The sequence below is a fragment of the Dermacentor albipictus genome, chromosome 9 (assembly GCF_038994185.2).
Source record: "Dermacentor albipictus isolate Rhodes 1998 colony chromosome 9, USDA_Dalb.pri_finalv2, whole genome shotgun sequence".
NCBI classification, from domain to species: Eukaryota; Metazoa; Arthropoda; class Arachnida; order Ixodida; family Ixodidae; genus Dermacentor; species Dermacentor albipictus.
The window spans coordinates 98,048,319-98,066,426 of record NC_091829.1 but is presented as its reverse complement, the minus strand read 5'-3'; the positions used below and the strand labels follow the sequence as shown (position 1 = coordinate 98,066,426).

The 18,108-nt window shown below is 45.5% G+C and overlaps 1 protein-coding gene and 1 long non-coding RNA gene across 2 annotated transcripts in view; one reads left to right on the top strand and one right to left on the bottom strand.

Moving 5' to 3' along the window:
• Window positions 1-18,108, top strand: part of LOC139049403 (uncharacterized) — an 81,371-nt gene that overhangs the window by 29,532 nt on the left and 33,731 nt on the right. The gene's annotated exons all lie outside the window — the stretch shown is intronic.
• Window positions 15,413-16,175, bottom strand: LOC139049790 (uncharacterized). Its single transcript, XM_070525591.1, has 2 exons — window positions 16,045-16,175; window positions 15,413-15,776 (listed from the first exon to the last, which is right to left on the bottom strand). Exons 1-2 carry the CDS (start codon window positions 16,173-16,175, stop codon window positions 15,413-15,415), a joined length of 495 nt encoding a protein of 164 aa, XP_070381692.1.

Sequence of the window (18,108 nt, the reverse complement as noted above, 5' to 3'; positions counted from 1 at the left end):
GTTGTTAATCAAACATCAACTGCTATTAGCTAAACCAAAAAACACTCGAGCTTTCTTGGGGTTGAATGTCGAAAAAGCTTTTGACAGCATTAAGCATAGAGCAGTACTTGAAGTGATTTCCGAACTGGGATTGGGGAGAAAACTCTATGAAGCGGTCAAAACCTTTCTTAGCAATCGTTCAGCTCACCTTCGATTCGGGGATATTAAATCAAAGAAGATGGATGTCGGTGACAGAGGGACGCCACGAGGGTCGGTCTTGTCGCCTATGCTTTTCAACCTGGCCATGTCAAAAGTGGCAAAGGGACCAAAAGGGATAGAGGGCATTCACTTTACCATTTATGCAGACGATGTGACTATATGGACCGCTGAAGGAAGTATGGGACATGCGGAAAGCAGACTTCAGAAGACTATTTATGAGGTGGAGTCTATTTTAGAAGGCATGGGACTCAAATGCTCTGCTAATAAGTCTGAACTCCTTGTACTCAAGAACAGAAGAAGGGGTAGAAAACTGAGGGGATACGTTCCCGAGGATGAACCCAGGTTAGTACTGACCACGAAGACAGGCGAATCTATGAAGCAAGTAGAATCCATTAGAGTCTTAGGGTTATTCCTGGAGGCAAACGGGGCAAATGGGAGAACGATACGACACATCACAAGCAACACTGTGGAGGTTGTACGACTGCTAAGGAGAATCACTAACAGACACAGAGGGCTGGGAGAGGAGAGCGCCATGAGACTGGTCCACGCTTTCGCCTTGTGTCACTTCTCATATGTAGCTGGGATGCTCACTTGGACAGACAGAGATAAACAAGTTGAATAGATTAATTAAAAGGCTAGTTAAAACAACAGTGGGGTTACCGATTAACACTCCGGATAACAAATTAATGAAACTCGGGCTCCACAACACAATAGCCGAGATTATTGAAGCTCAGCAAATTGCCCACAGAGAGAGGCTCTCTGAACAAGGCCAGGTCGAGCAATACTAGAAGAGGTAGGATGGTGCCCAACCGAATCCAAAATTTCAGGTGAAGGCACAGTAGAACTAAAAGATAGCATAAGAGAGGTAATAGAGACGACTGCTTTCCCCAGAAATATGCACCCGGCGCACAACCTGGAAAGACGAAAAGCAAGGACCAAAGCTCTCCTGCAAGAGATAGAACACGACAGAGAAATAGATGCTGCGTGGGTCAGAGGAAAGAAAGCTTTTACGGCAGTAGTAGTAGATGCAGATGGTCTCACTCTGGATGCTATTACAATCATGACTAAAGACACGACAGTCGCAGAACAAGTAGCGATAGCATTGGCTTTAAGGAATAATAAGTGGAGGAAGATTTACAGTGACTTTAAGGTGGCTATTAGACGCTTTGCCGATGGCTTTGTAACCAAAAGGGCTGCCCAGCTGATCGGTGAGTTGGACAGCCAAGAGATCGAAATCCGCTGGTTTCCTATGCACATGGGGTCGGTCGATCCATCTCGGAAGAATTTAAATGAGATGGCTAACGGAGCTGCACGAGGACTTACTATCCGTGCATTACGCGACCAGGACCTTAATAATACACAGGAGGAGAACAGGGACCAATTACTAACATATAATGAAATCACAAGGCATTATTACATGAACAGAAGGGAATTCCCAGTGCCACACGCTAAGCTCAATAGAGCTCAAGCGGTGACTCTGAGATTGTTGCAAACAAGAACATATCCAAGAAGAAACTTTATTAACAAGATATATCCTGAAAGAGAGATACCAATCAATAGCGAGAACTGTAATGGCATCATTACTCTGGATCACATGCTTTGGCAGTGTCCTGTGACTTTCACAGACTGTTACAAGGAGAGAGACTGGTGGCAGCGAGTCCTACACAGTGGAGGTCTTTTCGATCAAGTACAGGCCGACCAGAAGGCCCATGATACGGCGGTAAGGTTAAACCTTACTATCCCGACGTGGGAGCCGCCTGCGTCAACCTAAGCGTTGATCTTCAGGACATTAAATGAAGTTCATCATACCATACCATACTGCTTAGGTTTTTAAGGAATCACTTCACAGCACACACTGAAATTTAGGTACTGTAGCAAGAGACATTGCAAGACATATCCACTTGAAAATTATTTTGCAGACCACACCTTATCCTAGATATGTGCCATCAAAGTTGTGGTAAAAAACGAGCTGTTGTACTTATTCATTAAAACACCGTTTTAACCATTGAATCACATAGAGTAAGTGCACCAGAAACGTATTCCTTTGCAATGTTCAGGAATTATTATTTAGAAATTGGTGCCATCCTGATATTTCGTTCCAAGTGAATCCGCCTTGCGAATTCCCTGGCTGCAACTTGCAAATTGCAATAAGTGACATAAGGTAAATAATAATAAAGTGAATTACCGAATTTTTGTTACTAAGCCAATTATGCATTTCTATTCATGTGGAAATAATGTCCGCGTGATGCAGCAATTCGGCACAATGAGAAGAATTGTGTTATCTGCCACGTACGATTTTTAAAAAGTGGTAAAAATCTTTGCAGAAACGTTTACTGTAAGGGTCTTGATATACACTGAATCTATACAGGCATAACAATGAGTCAGCGTATAATCAGTAGCATACGCTGGTGCAACTTGTCCAATAGCACAACAACGCCCGCATCTTATTGGCTGTAGGCATACTTTAGGTGTTTTAAATATCACTATGCGCAAGGAACTAATAACATCACGCCAAAAAATCGCGCAATGCTGTTGCCCTGTGCTAAAGTGCGCATAGAAATGCGTAATATTAATGTTACTCACAAGTAAATGGCAACTCGATGGTTCTGATGCTGCTAACTAGGCGGTTTAACGAGATAGTAAATGTGTCGTTTGTTTAGGAAGTTGTTTGTGCATAAATGTCATATAGAATTAGCACTCCAAAGGACGATTCTAACTTGTTCTCGAAATACTTACTATATTTACTTGACGGAACCATAGATGCATGTGCAATAAAACTTGGAATTGGCACTGAAAATGTCAGGTTTCATTCGTCCACAGATAAGAGTATGCGGGATCATTACGCACTTTGCGGAAAGTCACTTAAGGTCCTTTAAATACGCAGCGTGGTACTGTGGGGTTTTCAACACAGCGTAGTTTCGCAATTATTGTCTATATCGAGATGAAATTTGTTGAAAAACGTCATTTGTCATGAAAGAAACACACTAGAATGTTTCACTCATGCTCGGCGCAGTGCCTTAAATATTGCTAATTTTAGGCTATTTGTGCCTCCTATACCTGTTAGATGAAATTGCGAAAGTTTATGAACGGCAATCTGTCATTCATTTTGAGTTCTTTATGCTAAATCAAGTTTCTTCAAAGCAGGTCTCCCAGTGAATCGGACCTTTTCACTGCGCACGAATGCTTCATGTTATTGAAGGTTCGTTTTGGATATTAGCGTCGTTGGGCTCCCTGTAATCAAAAGTCACTAAATGTGGTCGGCATGGGAAGTCCTCTTTTTTGAGTACAAGATCGTCTAATGTGGTTTCTCAGAGGGCTAGCGTATCGCTGATCTTGTTATCTCGTAACAACGTCTAGAAAAAAAGCGTTGAATAGGTGACATGTAGATGCTCTATAAACGTAAAATGACATCAAATGATACCTCTCGATGAAGACAATATGTAGCGATAGTGACGAACTAACGATATTGTAAAAAATTGTTTAACTAGGCGTAAATGTGGGGGAATGCAAGTGTCTGTCTCACTGTCACCCTCTGCCGCACTGTAGCCTAGTGCCACCAAATTTTAGCAACACGACCGGCGCCAGGTGGCGCAAGGTGACCGAGTTCAGGGCCAAGGAGAACTCCGTTGGAGAAGCAGGGAGAGTAGAGAGCCATTGGCTACGCGAGTGAGTCACTGCAGTATTGGATGTCCCTTCACATGGACCATAATACTGGGCTGCTTGCCTACGTGATTCCAACTAGGGTAGGCCGTACAACAAAACTTTATTGCACACTGCTCTGGAGGCGAGTCCGGAGCAATCTCACAGGCAGCGAGCAGCCCTCGTACTGCCGCGGCTGTTCCTGGGCGTAGCGGCGCACAATATCTTAGCACTCTTCGTGTTGGTTTATGGCGGGTACGTACTGAGATCTGGCAGCGCGTATGATGTTTTTCGGGCACGTACGTTTAGGGTGCCTTCCCGACCAATGGTTGCAGCTAAAAGGATGCAGCTAGAAGAGCGCCCTCATATTAACACCAGCCACGTCTCCTCCGCGCAAGCGCACAATATAGAAACGTGTGTATTTTTTTTTCAGGCGTCAAGAAAGCCTTGGTACATGGGCTGCGCCTTAACACAGTTAATTTTGCTGCTTTCGCATATGGAAGTGAGATTCCAGGATTTTCGTTAGGATCCACCAAGTACGCAACAGGCTGGAAACGCCACCTACCTTTCGAGGTCTGCCACGTGCACCGTCTTCACCCGGCGTAACTTGCGAAAAAGAAAATGAGTACCCACACTTGTACACTTGGTCTTTGTAACAGCATGGCCAGAGATCTCGAAGGCATGCCACTTTGCAGGAGTAAAGTAAAGAAAGGCACATTCCACAAACAACGCAAGCATGAGCCAAGCAAAGAACACTTTATATTCCGCATACCTGTAGGTACTGAATTGGCGTCTAAACAAAACTCGTCGAAAACATTGGAAGAAGCTTACAAAATACATATTGATTTAAAGCAGAAACCATCTTTAAACAACGCGAGCAGGTTCGTGCGGTGGAGAAACAAAGATGAAGGCATAATGTCAAACGCATTAGCCGCACGAACTCGTATTGTATGTGATGGTTATCGGGGAATGCAAGACGAAAAGGAGCTGAAGTGCCACTTGAGAGAAAAAAAGAAGAAGGCATTCCTGAGCTGCTGTTTGGAACGCGGCAGTCATCTTTTTATTTATTCCCCGAGCAGAAGTTATCCCACAATAAATTGTTGAATCTGAGCTCCATTGACTGTTCGTTGCAGTTCTGGGGGAGGTGTTCCGCAATGATTTACAGCCTGATTAAACTTGGAGAAAGGAGCCCGGAGCAACGCCTATTCAGACCCGATTGGCTCACACTTGTCCGCAAGCGCATAAGCCATCGCCTACGTGGTCAGCCACATGAGTTTCCTCTTTTGTCAGAGGCGGCTAGAGTAGCAGCAGCAGGTAATGCCGATATGACATCCCAGATCGCCTCAACACCCATCGTCGTGTATCAGCTGCGGATGTCCGAGCCTTTCTACGATGACAGTTTTGAAGACGCCGAGGGCTGCTTAGCAGGCTTTGAGCGTGTCACGGAATACAATGGATGGGACGAAGATCGGAAGCTCTGCAACGTTTACTTTACATTGCAAGATTGTGCAAGAGGGTAGTTTGAAAACCATGTAGCTGCCCATCGGTTGTGAGATGACTTCCGACAGGAGCTGCTGGATACGTATCCGAACACAGAAAGATCTGAAGCTGCGTTGAAACCTAGAAGCCAACGAAGCGGCTGTCGACGCAACAGAGCCTCCAGCGCTGATTCCGAAATATAGCGGTTGACGCGTGAGAAGCTGCGTGAAGAGTGACCTTGCTTCCGATTTATGTGTGTTTAGAGATGGCTACGAAATTACTGCCTTAATAGACACACGCGCAGACCATTCAGTTATGAGTAAAGAGCTTGCCGTAGACAGAAGAAAGTGCTGACTCCTTGGAGAAGACCGCAAAGTTGAACCACCAGAACAAAACTTATCGACATGGTGAGCATGCTCACCGGGTCAATAAGGCGCACAGCAGGTGCACTTAAAGAACTTAAATACGAGGCTTCACATACCTCACTAGTTTTATTGTCCTGTCAGAAAGCTCAAGTGATTTCATTATTAGAATGGCCGTCTTGCAGGTGAACGGTGCAGTAATCGACTTTAAGGAATCTTCTGTGTTGTTCTGAATGAACCATGCCACCCTGACATTCGAGTCTGAATAAAACAATTTCATGCGCTTCAGATTACACACGACGACTTCAAGATGCCACAAAATTCAGCACAGCTGTCGCCGTACGAAGCCGCGTATTCAGTGACAATGAAGGAATAGCAGACTGTAACACTGGGACCTTACTCGAAAAGGGATCTTTATGGAAAGGGGTCTTCTTGGGCTGCATGATGGGTGGTCGAATGTTTATCTCACTAAATTTGGAAATTAGGTCCAGCAAGTTTCGTAGGAAACTGTATTTTCCCGCCTTAACGATTACGCCCAGATTACGGATTTGAGCCTTTCCGAGTCTGCATTACTTCCTTCTGACAACTTAGACTCCATACTCGCCTCCATCAACGTCGAAGCAGCGCTATCACCGAACAAGAAGCTGCAAATAGAGAACCCTGCATGAGAATATACCTCGTGTTTCTAAACATCGAAAGTCTAGAGAAGATTCATCGCCAAACACCGCATCATTGTCGACGAAACTGTGAGGTTTATTTGTTAGCATCGCAACCGAGTGTCACCGAAGAGAGGCCATCTGCAACCAAGTGAAACCAATGCGCACAGACGACGTAACTGAACCGTAGACCAGCCCGTGGGCTTCGCCTGTGGTGCTGGTAAAGAAAAAGGATTATGCCTTGCGCTTGTGGGTTGAATATAGAAAGTTGAACGTCGTGAAAGCGATATGTATATTTACTTCCAAGGATAGATGGCACTCTGGTTAGACTAAGGGATGCGAAAATATTTTCCTTTATCAAACTCAAAAGCGGACGCTGGCAAATAGAAATGAATGAAAGAGATCGATAAAAGACAGCATTCATCAGACCAGACGGGTTATATGAATTCACGGTACTTCCATTCAGCTTCTCTTCTGCACCAGCCTCCTTTCAGCGGATGATGAACAGTGCGTTCTCCGGATTAAAGTGGCAGTCGTCTTGTTTATCTAGATGATCTCGTGATTTTTTCTACCACCATTGATCACCATGTAAAACAGCTACCGACTATGACCAAAGCTGTGCTCAAACAAAATTCCGACCGTATATGTATGGTAGACCGCTCCGAGCAATCAGCGACCATCACTCGTGCTGGCTTGCAAACCTGAAGGATTATTCTGGGGGACTTGCACGATTCAATAACGCGACATAACGATCGTGTACTAATCTGGTCGGAAGCCCAGTGACACTGATTACTTGTCACGTGCACTGATCGAATGTGCTCCTGTGGCAGATGGACGCGACTTTCCGTTTCTAGGAGCCGCGACCTCATCTGTAATCGCCTGACACCAACAGCCTGACGCGGACTTGCTCCTTTTTATAAGGCACCTGGAAGGACACCCCATCCATGTTACGCGAGTTTTCAGCTGGTGATTGCCATCGTACGGGATGATAAATCCTGTCCTCTGCAAAACAAATTTTACTCGTCATTCATTCAAGAAAAATTCCTACTCAGCGTTCCTTTATCATTGAGATTTGAAAGTGTGGAAGCTTGTCACGATGACTCATCAACAGGAAACCTCGCAGAAAGTAGAACGTTCGCTAGAATTCATACCAAGTTATACTGGCCAAAGCTATTGAGTTTGGTTCAGCAGTATGTAAGAACGTGTGGGGATTGGCAAAGGTACAAAACGCCTCCATTAAAACCTTCAGGCCTCCTTCAACCAATAAAACCCCCAGAAGCTTCTTTCAAACAAGTGAGAATGGACTTGCTTGGTTTATTTCCGACATCGTCATCAGGGTGAGGATGGACTGTAGAGCGACGAATTACCCAAACCGATATGCTGAGACAGCCTCTTTAATTAGTGCCACGGCTATTGAAGTGGCTGAGCTCTTTTTCACCAATTTGGTAATACGACATGGAGCCCGTGGAGGTATTATCACGGACCGAGGAACTGCGTTCACAGCCGATTTGATGGAATTTATTATTAAGCTGTCTCTTACCAGCCACGAGAAAAAGCTACCTATCACCCTCAAACAAATGGACTAACTGGGCAATTCAACAGGACGCTGACCATTATGCTGTCAATTTACGAAGTTTTAGAGCACCTTACATGGGACAAGATACTACCCTTTGCAACATTCGCTTACTATACAACTTGCAAGAGACCATCCATGTAACGCCATTCCAGCCCCTTGCATTTGGCCGAACATTAATCACACCCTTTTAAGCAATGCTGCCAGTCAGCGACATTGCAGAACCCTGACATCAGCGACTTTACAAGAGGACCGAAGAAGCACGACAGCTGGTGCAACACGACATTCAAGAAATGCAGCGCATCGACGCGGACCGATACAACTTGCGGCAGAGAAGTCGTGTATGCACCAGGTGAAAGAGTATAGGTGTGGACTTCCGTGCGGAGGCGGTGCCTGTCTGAAAAGCTAGTGCACCGTTATTTGAACCCTTACCGAGTAGTTAGCAGAATCAGTTCCGCAAACTACGAAGTTACGCCGGAAGGACAAGTGGGCTTATCACGATGCCAACGTCGCACAGAAACTGTGCTTGAGGTCAAGCCATATTATGACAGACAATGAATACGATACCAAACACATCTATTCAGTACCATGTACGACTTTAGTATGGACTGCAGCTTGTAAAAAATTTCATCGCTTTACGAATCAGAACGATGCGTTCTTGGAGGGGTGGTAATGATACAAGACAGAAGCCCTCCTTAAACAAGGCACGCAGTTTGGTGCACCCTCCAAGAGTACAATGTCGCATTAGTGAAAAAACAGACGAAGACGTAATGGCACGTGCATTCGCCGCACATGCTCGGAATGTTGTGAGCACTGTCGGGGAACACCAAAACAAGAAGGGGTGAAGCCCCGATCGAGAGAAAGAGCAGAAGGCATTCCTAAGGCCTTTCTTTGGAACGCGGCAGTCAACTTTTTTTTACTCCACCAGCGCAAGTTAGCCCACCATAAATAGTTGTTTCCGAACTCCTAGAACTGTTCGTTAGAATATTATCTTGCCGCCTAGTTGTAGCTTATTACTGGAATAAAAAAATTATAGCGGAACCTATTTCACGACTAATGTCGACTGTCATGTGATTAGCACGCCAATAAAGTAGCAATCGGTCGTATCCTTGAAGTCCGTACGTTTAACACCTGTAGTAGAATTTCTGAAACTTTGTTGTTTCGGCTCCACTCCACATACTCTGATATCGCCCAAATTTCTTCGGGTCACGATTGTCGCCCATAAGCAAGGTGGCCTGACGACGACCGCATGACGCCGATGCATTGACGATAAAATAGCGAAGAAACAATGATCGAAATGAAACGCCGTATGTGGTGTTGACAATGAGATGTTGATTATTAAAGCGGTGTGGAAGTGCTCTTCGGACTTGGTGAGAAGAGATAGCCCGCGGATAGCGTGCGCTGTTGTGAAGATCTGAGCCAAAATTTGCAGTTGTGTGCAGCCAAGTGGAACGGGAAGTCACCTTTCTCTAAAGCCTTCTTTTTTCAACAGGAGCGTGCTCCCGACTCTTTTCTGGACAAATTATTTCGCAACATAGGGACATAGCACATTCCGTTACCCGGAAGCTATTGGCCAATAACTGATACCAATCAAGAAGGATGTGCAGATTATTTCACTTCTTTCTACTGTTAGCGTGTATATTTATTGATGAAATTTATTAAGCAGGCTTATATAAGAGGAAACGTGCTTTCGAATTTTGATAATAATGAAATTCTTTCGGAAGAAGCTGGCTATCGTTTGCTCACTGTCGCCGTGCCACTAACGTAGGAATTAAGCTTTTGCCACCCTGCTTATCGGTGTCGCAGCCACCGGGTGCCTCTAATTTCCACTGGTTTAGAATGCTCAACTATCCTTGAACCACACGCAACTTAAGAGGAAGCTTTATTATGGGTGGTTCTATGTAAATACATGTTAAAAAAAATTCGTTCTTCTCGGCAACCACTGCACCAAATTTGACGGTGTTTGTTGCATTTAAAGGAACAACTTGATATCTTGTGACCACTCTGTTGATTCTTTATTTAGATTCTGAATAATTTATTAAAAATGAGCAAACATCAAAAATTTTAAGAAAACGAAGCTATGACGTTTAGAACTCTGTCTCTCAGCAAGGGGAAATGATAGCACAATGTTGTGAATTGCATGTGATAGTAACTTTAAAGCACACAATAGGAATATGTTACACATGACCCTGAAAAAGCGCTGTAATATGGAAATACAGCGTTTGCACGACCCTTGTACACAGGGTAATAAATCACGTATGATATAAATTGACATGTTGAATTTGTCCGCTTTGAATGATGTAATGGAAGCCATTTGCAGAGCCCTGATCTAGGTTCTTGATGCGGAGCTATTAATTTATAGACTTCATACGTCTATTTTTTGGAAACTTGCGAAATCATAAACATTCTAGAAACAAAATTCAGGTCCTTAATAGAAATTCCGTTTTCGACAGTTTCTAGAATTTAATCTCTCTCAAATGTAACAAATTTCATTAAAATCGATTGAGGGGTATTTTCAGAGAAACATTTTTGCGCTTTACATCTATCTGAATACGTCGCATTGGAGTTGGGCCCGAGATAAGCGTTCTCTTTAGGTCAGACGACACGGACGCTTCTCAGCGCGCGCTCACTTCTGGCCGCTCCTGGTTACACGCCCTGACAGAGTACTAGCACTGCTTCAAAATGCGCAAGTTACATTTGGCAACTGTCCATCGGTCAAGGTCGTTCAGGACAAAGCCGGTCGGTGAGCGCCCACTCAAGACGCGGCTAGGTCAGCTGGTATATCCATCAGGTATACGCGAATGGCGTCACGAGTGCCTGTTTCTCTCCTGGTGCCTGGTAGGCCAAACTCCAAGAAGAAAAAAAAAACTGAGAGAAAATGAAGCCTGCTTCCATGGCAAGGGTTTTGTTCAAGCACGAGGGTGAAATGTCATGCAGCTAGTCGTCTGCTATGCGCTCGAGGAGCACACGACTTTCTCTGCCGGCGCCAATGCAAACCAACATTGTTTGCACTATCTTTTAATATTGTTTTCCTCTTTGATGTTTTCTTGTAAAGTGTAAACTCTAAAACAAATTTACGCCCTTTAGGTCGTTTCTTGCCAAACTAAAATAATCGTCATCTTTCTTGCCCGCATTTCCTTTTCTTTTCTGCGCGCCCGGTACTTCCAGGTCACGCATGGCATGCGAGTTATTAGTATGACAGAGCAGTCTCGACAGGAAGTAGCGAGCGCAGCGTTTTCGAGAAAGGAAACGTAAGCAAGACAGATGACGATTATAGTTCTGTGGCAAATATACAACGGGAGTAAAGTTGTTTTAGAGTGCACAGAAGTATAGATTGGCAACCGCTAATAACCTGTTTTCCTTACCTTTATCGATCAGGGATCGCTCCCCCGCTCCATCAGTCCACACGGCCGAGCACGACAGGGTCGGGATAGTCCTTTCCTCTGAAATGATCCGAGCGGCGGTCACCGTATACATCTGCTCCCTTTTCAGTCCCGCAAGGCTCCGCATTCAGCGTCATTTCGCCTTATGTCACATCTGAAAAATGGGCAAAATACCGCGTAGTTTGATTAAAGAGCCCTTAAATGTTAAGCCAAGTTGAGAGGAAAAAGAAGCGACTGAAAAATTCTGCCCTAATCGGCACAGGTTGAAAAGTGAAGCGAAGCTACGTCGTCACATAGGTAACTCAAACTTCCTGTAATTCAAAACGTAAACGGTGATTGCAACGTAATTAATTTTTTACATTATTTCGAGTTCATGAGCATTCAAAGGTGGTAATGTAACAACAAAAAACATCGCCGTTATGCTCTCCAGCGCAAACTGTTTGTGCAGCTATAAATTGCATGTTTTCTACTTTTGGAAAAAGTGAAGAACAACCGGTAAAATATATCGAGACGAAATTCTGTCTGCGCCTTAACTAGCTTCTATCGGCCAAGTAGCTTTCATTTCTTAGACCACCATAACGAATGAGACGTGCTGAATCAAAATGATAGTCACTCGAGAACAAACGCGGCAGATCTAGTTTCGTCCAACAGCTGTTTTTATAAGCACAGAAATTGTTTCTTCATAATGACTGCAGAAAAAATGTGCTTATCTCTCATCCGCTGGGAAACGGAATTATTTCGCCCTTGTATGGCTCACCGAGTTGCCAGATCACACAGCCATGCAGCAAGCCTTGTATCCTTGTATCCTCAGTTTTTCCGACATTGCAAGAACATTGGCAGGCATAGAAAGAATGTTTTAAACTCCAGAGCATACAAAAAAACGTGCTTGTGCATAGAAAGTGGCAGGAGCAGACGAAGAGAGTGGCATATGCAGCGATAAGAGCGAAAGCGCCGCCTGTTACCGCAACAAATAAACGATCAAATAAAGACTTAAGATGCCGAAAAAAAAGCGAAAAGCACATTTTATTTCTACGCATATTGCATCACATCAGTTGATTTCTATGTAGTTTGAAAAGATAGAGCCAGATATGCAAAATCTATTGAATTTTCTTTTGGCTACCAATATCGCGGCGACAATTTATCGCCTTTACCAAAAATAGCCCCACTGTCCACCCACTGCTGAAGGCGTGCCGTACACGAAGCAAACGCTGCGCATACGCACTGAACAATTGCATGTAGCTGTGGCGGACTACCAAGCTTAGATATTGCAACCGCCTTGGGTAGCCACGACGAGTGCACTGGCTGAGCGCATCGTGGGTCGCTGATGACAGCAGCGTTTGACTTGCGTTTTGCTAGCGTGCCTCGATGTTAGTGCTTCCGTTCAAGGGGTGGTATCGAGACACCCTACGTTTGGCGCGTTGTAGGCGCCAAAACCAACACCACCTAGATAGCACAAGGCCTGGGGCCCTATAATGTAAAACTATTCCAATAAGTTTCTATTCCAATCTCCTGACGTCAAATTTGCGTAGCCACCAACGCAAGCCCCCGGCGGTCACCCGCAGGGTTGTCTGAACAGGCCAATCAAACGCTCTCCTCGTTCATAGGAGGTTACTTTTGTTTGCTTGAAAAACGAATAACATTGCCTACACTGAGCGGCATGTCGTATCTAATTGGCTGACAAGAGGCGAGGAGAATGCTCAAGTGGAGAGGGATCCAGTGGGGCAGAGCCAGTGCACTGAAAATCGATAACCGGATGAAGAGGGTGGTGCCGGCATCTGCGATTGGTCGGCTTTCCCTTACTTAGCTTGTGGTGGCTGGTCGAAAATCGCGGCGCAATGCAACAGAAGCTCAAGAATGACGCTAAAACTGACCCTCAGCAATGAAGAGTTGAAAAAATGGGGGGGTAAAAGTGCCGAAAGTGCTCGAAAACGTTACACGGCCACGCAAGAAGTTTTATTATACGCAAATACACCCATGCTCTCAGGCAGGTGCGAGTATCCAGCGTCTGAGCGATCGGCGGCAGCCATCTTTAATTCCTTTCGGAACGGGGCAGCCTGCGGCTATTCCGAAGAAAATTCAGTTTTGTTCGGCATATTAATGCATCTTTATCGCGTACACGTCACATTGACGCGGCGAGTTCTTGTGGTTTCGTGACGTCGCGTGACAGGCAGGTGAAGTGGGTGCAGCCCGAAAACTTTTCGCCATTAGCCGAGGGCTAATGGCGAAAAGGGGTCGAATCAGAAATAACCGTTTTTCTTTTTTCTGTCAAATCATGCATAATCACTGTGTATACCTCATATCAGATGGGGAGGTATCGCGGTTTTTGTGACGTCGCGTGACAGACAGGTGAAGTGAGGGTGGTCGAAAAAAGTTTTTGACCAATCGTGGAGGGCTGATAGCAGAATTGGAATAGAAAAGTTTGGAATACTTTTACGTTATAGCACCCCTGCTTACTCCGATCGATGACCTCACGCTACCTGGCCCGCATTTCCATTGAAAAGGCTGGCGTGATGAAAGCGGCGACGTCAAAATCACTGTTGCCTACTCGGGAGCGTCTCCATTAGATTATATGGCAGTCGGGCCAGGTAACATGACGTCATGGATCGGAGTGAAAAGGCCTTGTGCTATCTAGGTGGTGTTGCCAAAACCGGATCTAGTGACGTTCCGCATTGCAAGGCATCGGGGAAGGAGAGCAAGCACCACAAAGGGCGTTTTTGATAGCCAATTAACAATAACTCCGCTTCAGCTGAACGCATTGAAGTACGTTTCTGCGGAAAAGTATTTGTAAAACCACCTATTTTAACTTCAAATTCATTTCTCAATTTCGATAAGTGGTTCAGGGCCCCTTCAACTTATGATTTCGCGTAACAACAACTATACCATGGACAATTTTAAGGGAACTGAGATGACTGGTACAGTATGGGGATAGCGGCGTGACGATGGCACAATCATGAAAACGGGAGGGAAAAGCTGGAGTGATGAAGTTGGCTGGACCATACAAGCATGGGAACAACGGCATGACAATAGCACCTAATCACGATTACATGGTGAAGCCATGATTACGATAGAATGGCGAACAAATAATGACGTCAATGGACCGAGATTGCGGTGTTACGACCACGGGATGACGACAACAGAATTACGTTAGTGAAGTGATGATGATGGTGAAACGATAAAGTGACTACGCTGACTTGGTGACAACGGTATGGCGACAAACGTGTGACGACGATGGCGCACGATGAAGGTATCACAAGTCTCAGATGTTAACGTCGCTGTCAAGATAGTGTAGCTACCGCGACGACATCATAACAACTCTATGTCAACAAATGCATGGCGACGACTGTGTGACGATGACTCAATGACAAGGAAAGCGTGATATCAGAGTCAGCACAATGGTAGTATGGCGAGTGTATAATGGTTATGGCGTAACCATGACTCAATCATGAAACATATGACGACGATGGCAGGACCACGACGCCAAACAGACGACGGCCTAACAACGAATGCATGCTAGTGACTGCCTTGCAATGGGGGCATGACAAAGGTGGCATAGTTGCGATTAAATGGCACCAATACGTTTGCTATTGAATGAGCTAGAAAGGTTGCTGTCGATGACACTACGAACATGGTATGACGGCGATGGCATGAAACAAGGGGGTGACGTTGGTGAAGTGCTGACGGTGACGAAATGACAGCGTAACGACGATGCCATGATGATGATTGGGTGACCACGATGGGGTGATGACGGCGCTACGAGGGTTAGATGATGAAGCTGGGACGACGAATATGCGATGAGCACGATGGCATGAGAAACACAAACAATAACTATTGGCCTAAGCTTTCAGCCACCTTGAACCACTCAGTCAGAAAAGAAGGCGTGACAACAACATGGCGAGGGTCAGTTCCCGAAGTTGCAATGGCGACGATATTACGACCACGACAATATTATTGGAGCCAGGAAGGAAGAGCGAGACGGTCAGACGAGGAGTCACATACGCACACCTTTAATGGTCTCTCAGATGTGTTCCATACCTTGAAGAAGAGCATGCGCTGCCATACCGCCGACCACGCGCAGTCAAAGGGTCTCCCTGGTTTCACTAGATGGCAGCATACACATCTCCCCTACAGCGCAAGCGAATTTCGCTGCAGCAGGCAGCGCCATGCACCTCCCCTTCTAGTAGGCATGTGGGAAGTGTCTTGGAAACACGAACGGGCGTCTGCTACACCGTCACTGATGCAAACACTTTCTGCGTTTGTTTTAGCAGGGGAATAGCAAACTAGCTGGGTCCTGTTCCTGCGTACAGCATCAGTGTCGGTGTTAACCCAGTAGGACCGAGGATCATCGGCTGGGGCTTGTACTTTCGCTTTGCACTTGAGGTCTGTCAGCCAGACGTTGTCTCCGTAGAAGAGCTCCGGCAGGTCGCGGACTCCGTGACGTCTGTCGAAGTCTTTCCTTTGACATTTCCGGTACTGTTCCTCGAACTTCCTAACATATGCGGAGATAAACTGCATGGGTGTTATTTCCGTCTTTTTTTTTTTCTTTCCGTCTTTGCCTTCAACCACGGTTCCATAACAATGGATAACGTTACTTTGCCTATCTGCCTTTTTATTTCGCTTTATAATTATATGACCATGTGAGTACTTCTCTTGTTAACCCTTCCCCCCTTATGTAATGCCCAATCCAGGGCCCTTAAGGGATAATAAATGATGATGATGATGATGACTCTCTTCATCCGGTAGTTGGGGGGGTCAGCTTGGTGGAACTAAGAGGAAGTTTGGTTCGTAGACGACCACACATCAGTAGTTCCCCAGGGCTATACGCATTCTTCAAACGAGTTGACCTGTAAGCTAGAATCTTCAAGTAAGCGTCTTTCGACTCCGTCATGGAAGTCCTGATTATATTTACCGCAGCCTCGGCAAGTCCATTGCTCTGAGGATAGTGACGGCGAGATGTACTGTGCTCGAAGGCGTAGTCCTGAGCGAAGAGCGAAAACTCAGTCGACGAAAACTGCGGACCGTTGTGGAAAACCACCACCTCAGGAATCTTGTGGCGTGAAAAATGATTTGCAATGGTTGACTACAGCTGGGGACGTAAGCTTCTCGAGCCGAGCCAGTTCAGGGTATCTTTAGTAATAATGTGTTGTTATCAACCACCACTAGGTCTTATAGTGAAACAAGTATATTACAATGCTTTTTCAGGGTCTTTCTGGAAATTTAGAACTATTTAGCGGCATTTTCCTGCTACTTGTTGTTTCGACGTATTGCTGAAATTGCTTCACCGGGGACGTGACATCAGCTCCTATAGTAGGCCACCAGACACAATCTCTGGCTCAAGTGTCTTCTTTATGCCGAAGTGTCCTTCGTTTAAGAGTCATAGGGCTTCGTTTTGACAACAGGCAGGGACGACAACACGAGCAGTGTAGAGGAGTAAATTGTTCTCCAGAGTGAGCTGGTGTCGATGCTCGTAGAAGGGGTTATAGATCCACTGGTAAATCTCGCCTGTAGCGCCACTCTTCTTTCTAGCTCCACGAGCGAAGCTGTGCACAATAGGGTCTGTTGGTTGAGATGCCGTTAACCATTGAAGGCAGTGGCTACATTATGGAAAGTGAGGTATTCAAAGAGCGTTCGACAGCTCCCACGTTTTCTCCGGGCTCTGTGTCTTCTATTTTCTGGAGGTGCTCCGGGAAGAGTATCTGTGACTAGAAGGTTTTTGCCTGGAACGTATGCAATCTAGTACTGGTATGGCGTCATTCTCATCGCATCATTCTCATCTTTAGCCTCTGTAATCTCGGGGCCAGGCCGTCAAGGAACCAACAGCTTATGATCCGTCACCAGCTTGAACAGCTTGCCGACGAGAAAATCGCTGAACTTGTCACATGCCCAAACTAAAGCAAGAGCCTCTTTCTCCATTTGAGCGTATCGCTTCTCGGTCTCTGAGCGTAATTGTGAAACATAAGCGATAACAGAAAACATGCCGTTTGTTTTCTTCCGCCGAATTAATGCACTAAGTGCCAAGGAAGATCCATCTGCAGTGACGATCGTTTCTCTCAATGTGTCGTAAACTCCTAGGACAGTGCAACATGAGAGCGCCGGCTTTCATCTATTAAACGCCTGCTCTTGTGGAGCATCCCAAGTAATTTTTTGCTTCTTTGACAGCAAAAGAGTAGGTGGTTTCAGAGAGATTGGGAACGAATCGGGCGAGGTATGTTGTCATTCCTAGAATTCTCTGCAGCTCGGTCCTCTTTCTTGAGCTCTCAACTTTCACAGTGGCTTCAACTTTTTTTCGTTGGGTCTTATTCCATGTTGGTCTAGCTAGTGTCCAAGGAACGTGAGGCATTGGACATTAAACAAGCATTTGGTTTCATTGAATGTCAGTCCAGCCTTGACCAGTAGCTGCAACACATTTCTGAGTGCGTCATTGTGCTCATGCTCATTCGAACCCCAGATAAGGATGTCGTCCATGTGACAGACAACACTACTGACGCCTTGTAAAATGCATGACATTGGTTTCTGGAAGTGTTCAGGAGCAGACGCAATTCCAAACGGTAACCGGTTGAAATAGAAGCGTCCAACAGGTGAGATGAACGTGGTGAGCTTTTTAGAACCTTCACAAGTGGAATTTTCCAAAATCTAGAGTTAGCCTCCAGTTTGCTGAACACTATAGCTGCATGAAGAAGTCCAGGAGTGTGCTCCACGGAAGGGATAGGATGCCCTTCTCTCAGAACGTGGCAGTTAAGTTCTGTGAAGTCAATGATGATTCTCGCGTCTCCGGAGGGCTATGGGACAACTACCATTAGTGCGCCCCACTCATTCGGCTC

Excerpts from the sequence above, each read along its gene's own strand:
- LOC139049790 (XM_070525591.1), bottom strand. The coding sequence starts at position 16,175 with ATGACGGAGTCGAAAGACGCTTACTTGAAGATTCTAGCTTACAGGTCA. Across the intron at positions 15,777-16,044 it reads CTTCCTCTTAGTTCCACCAA|GAAGTTCGAGGAACAGTACC; the intron begins GCTGACCCCCCC and ends CGCATATGTTAG.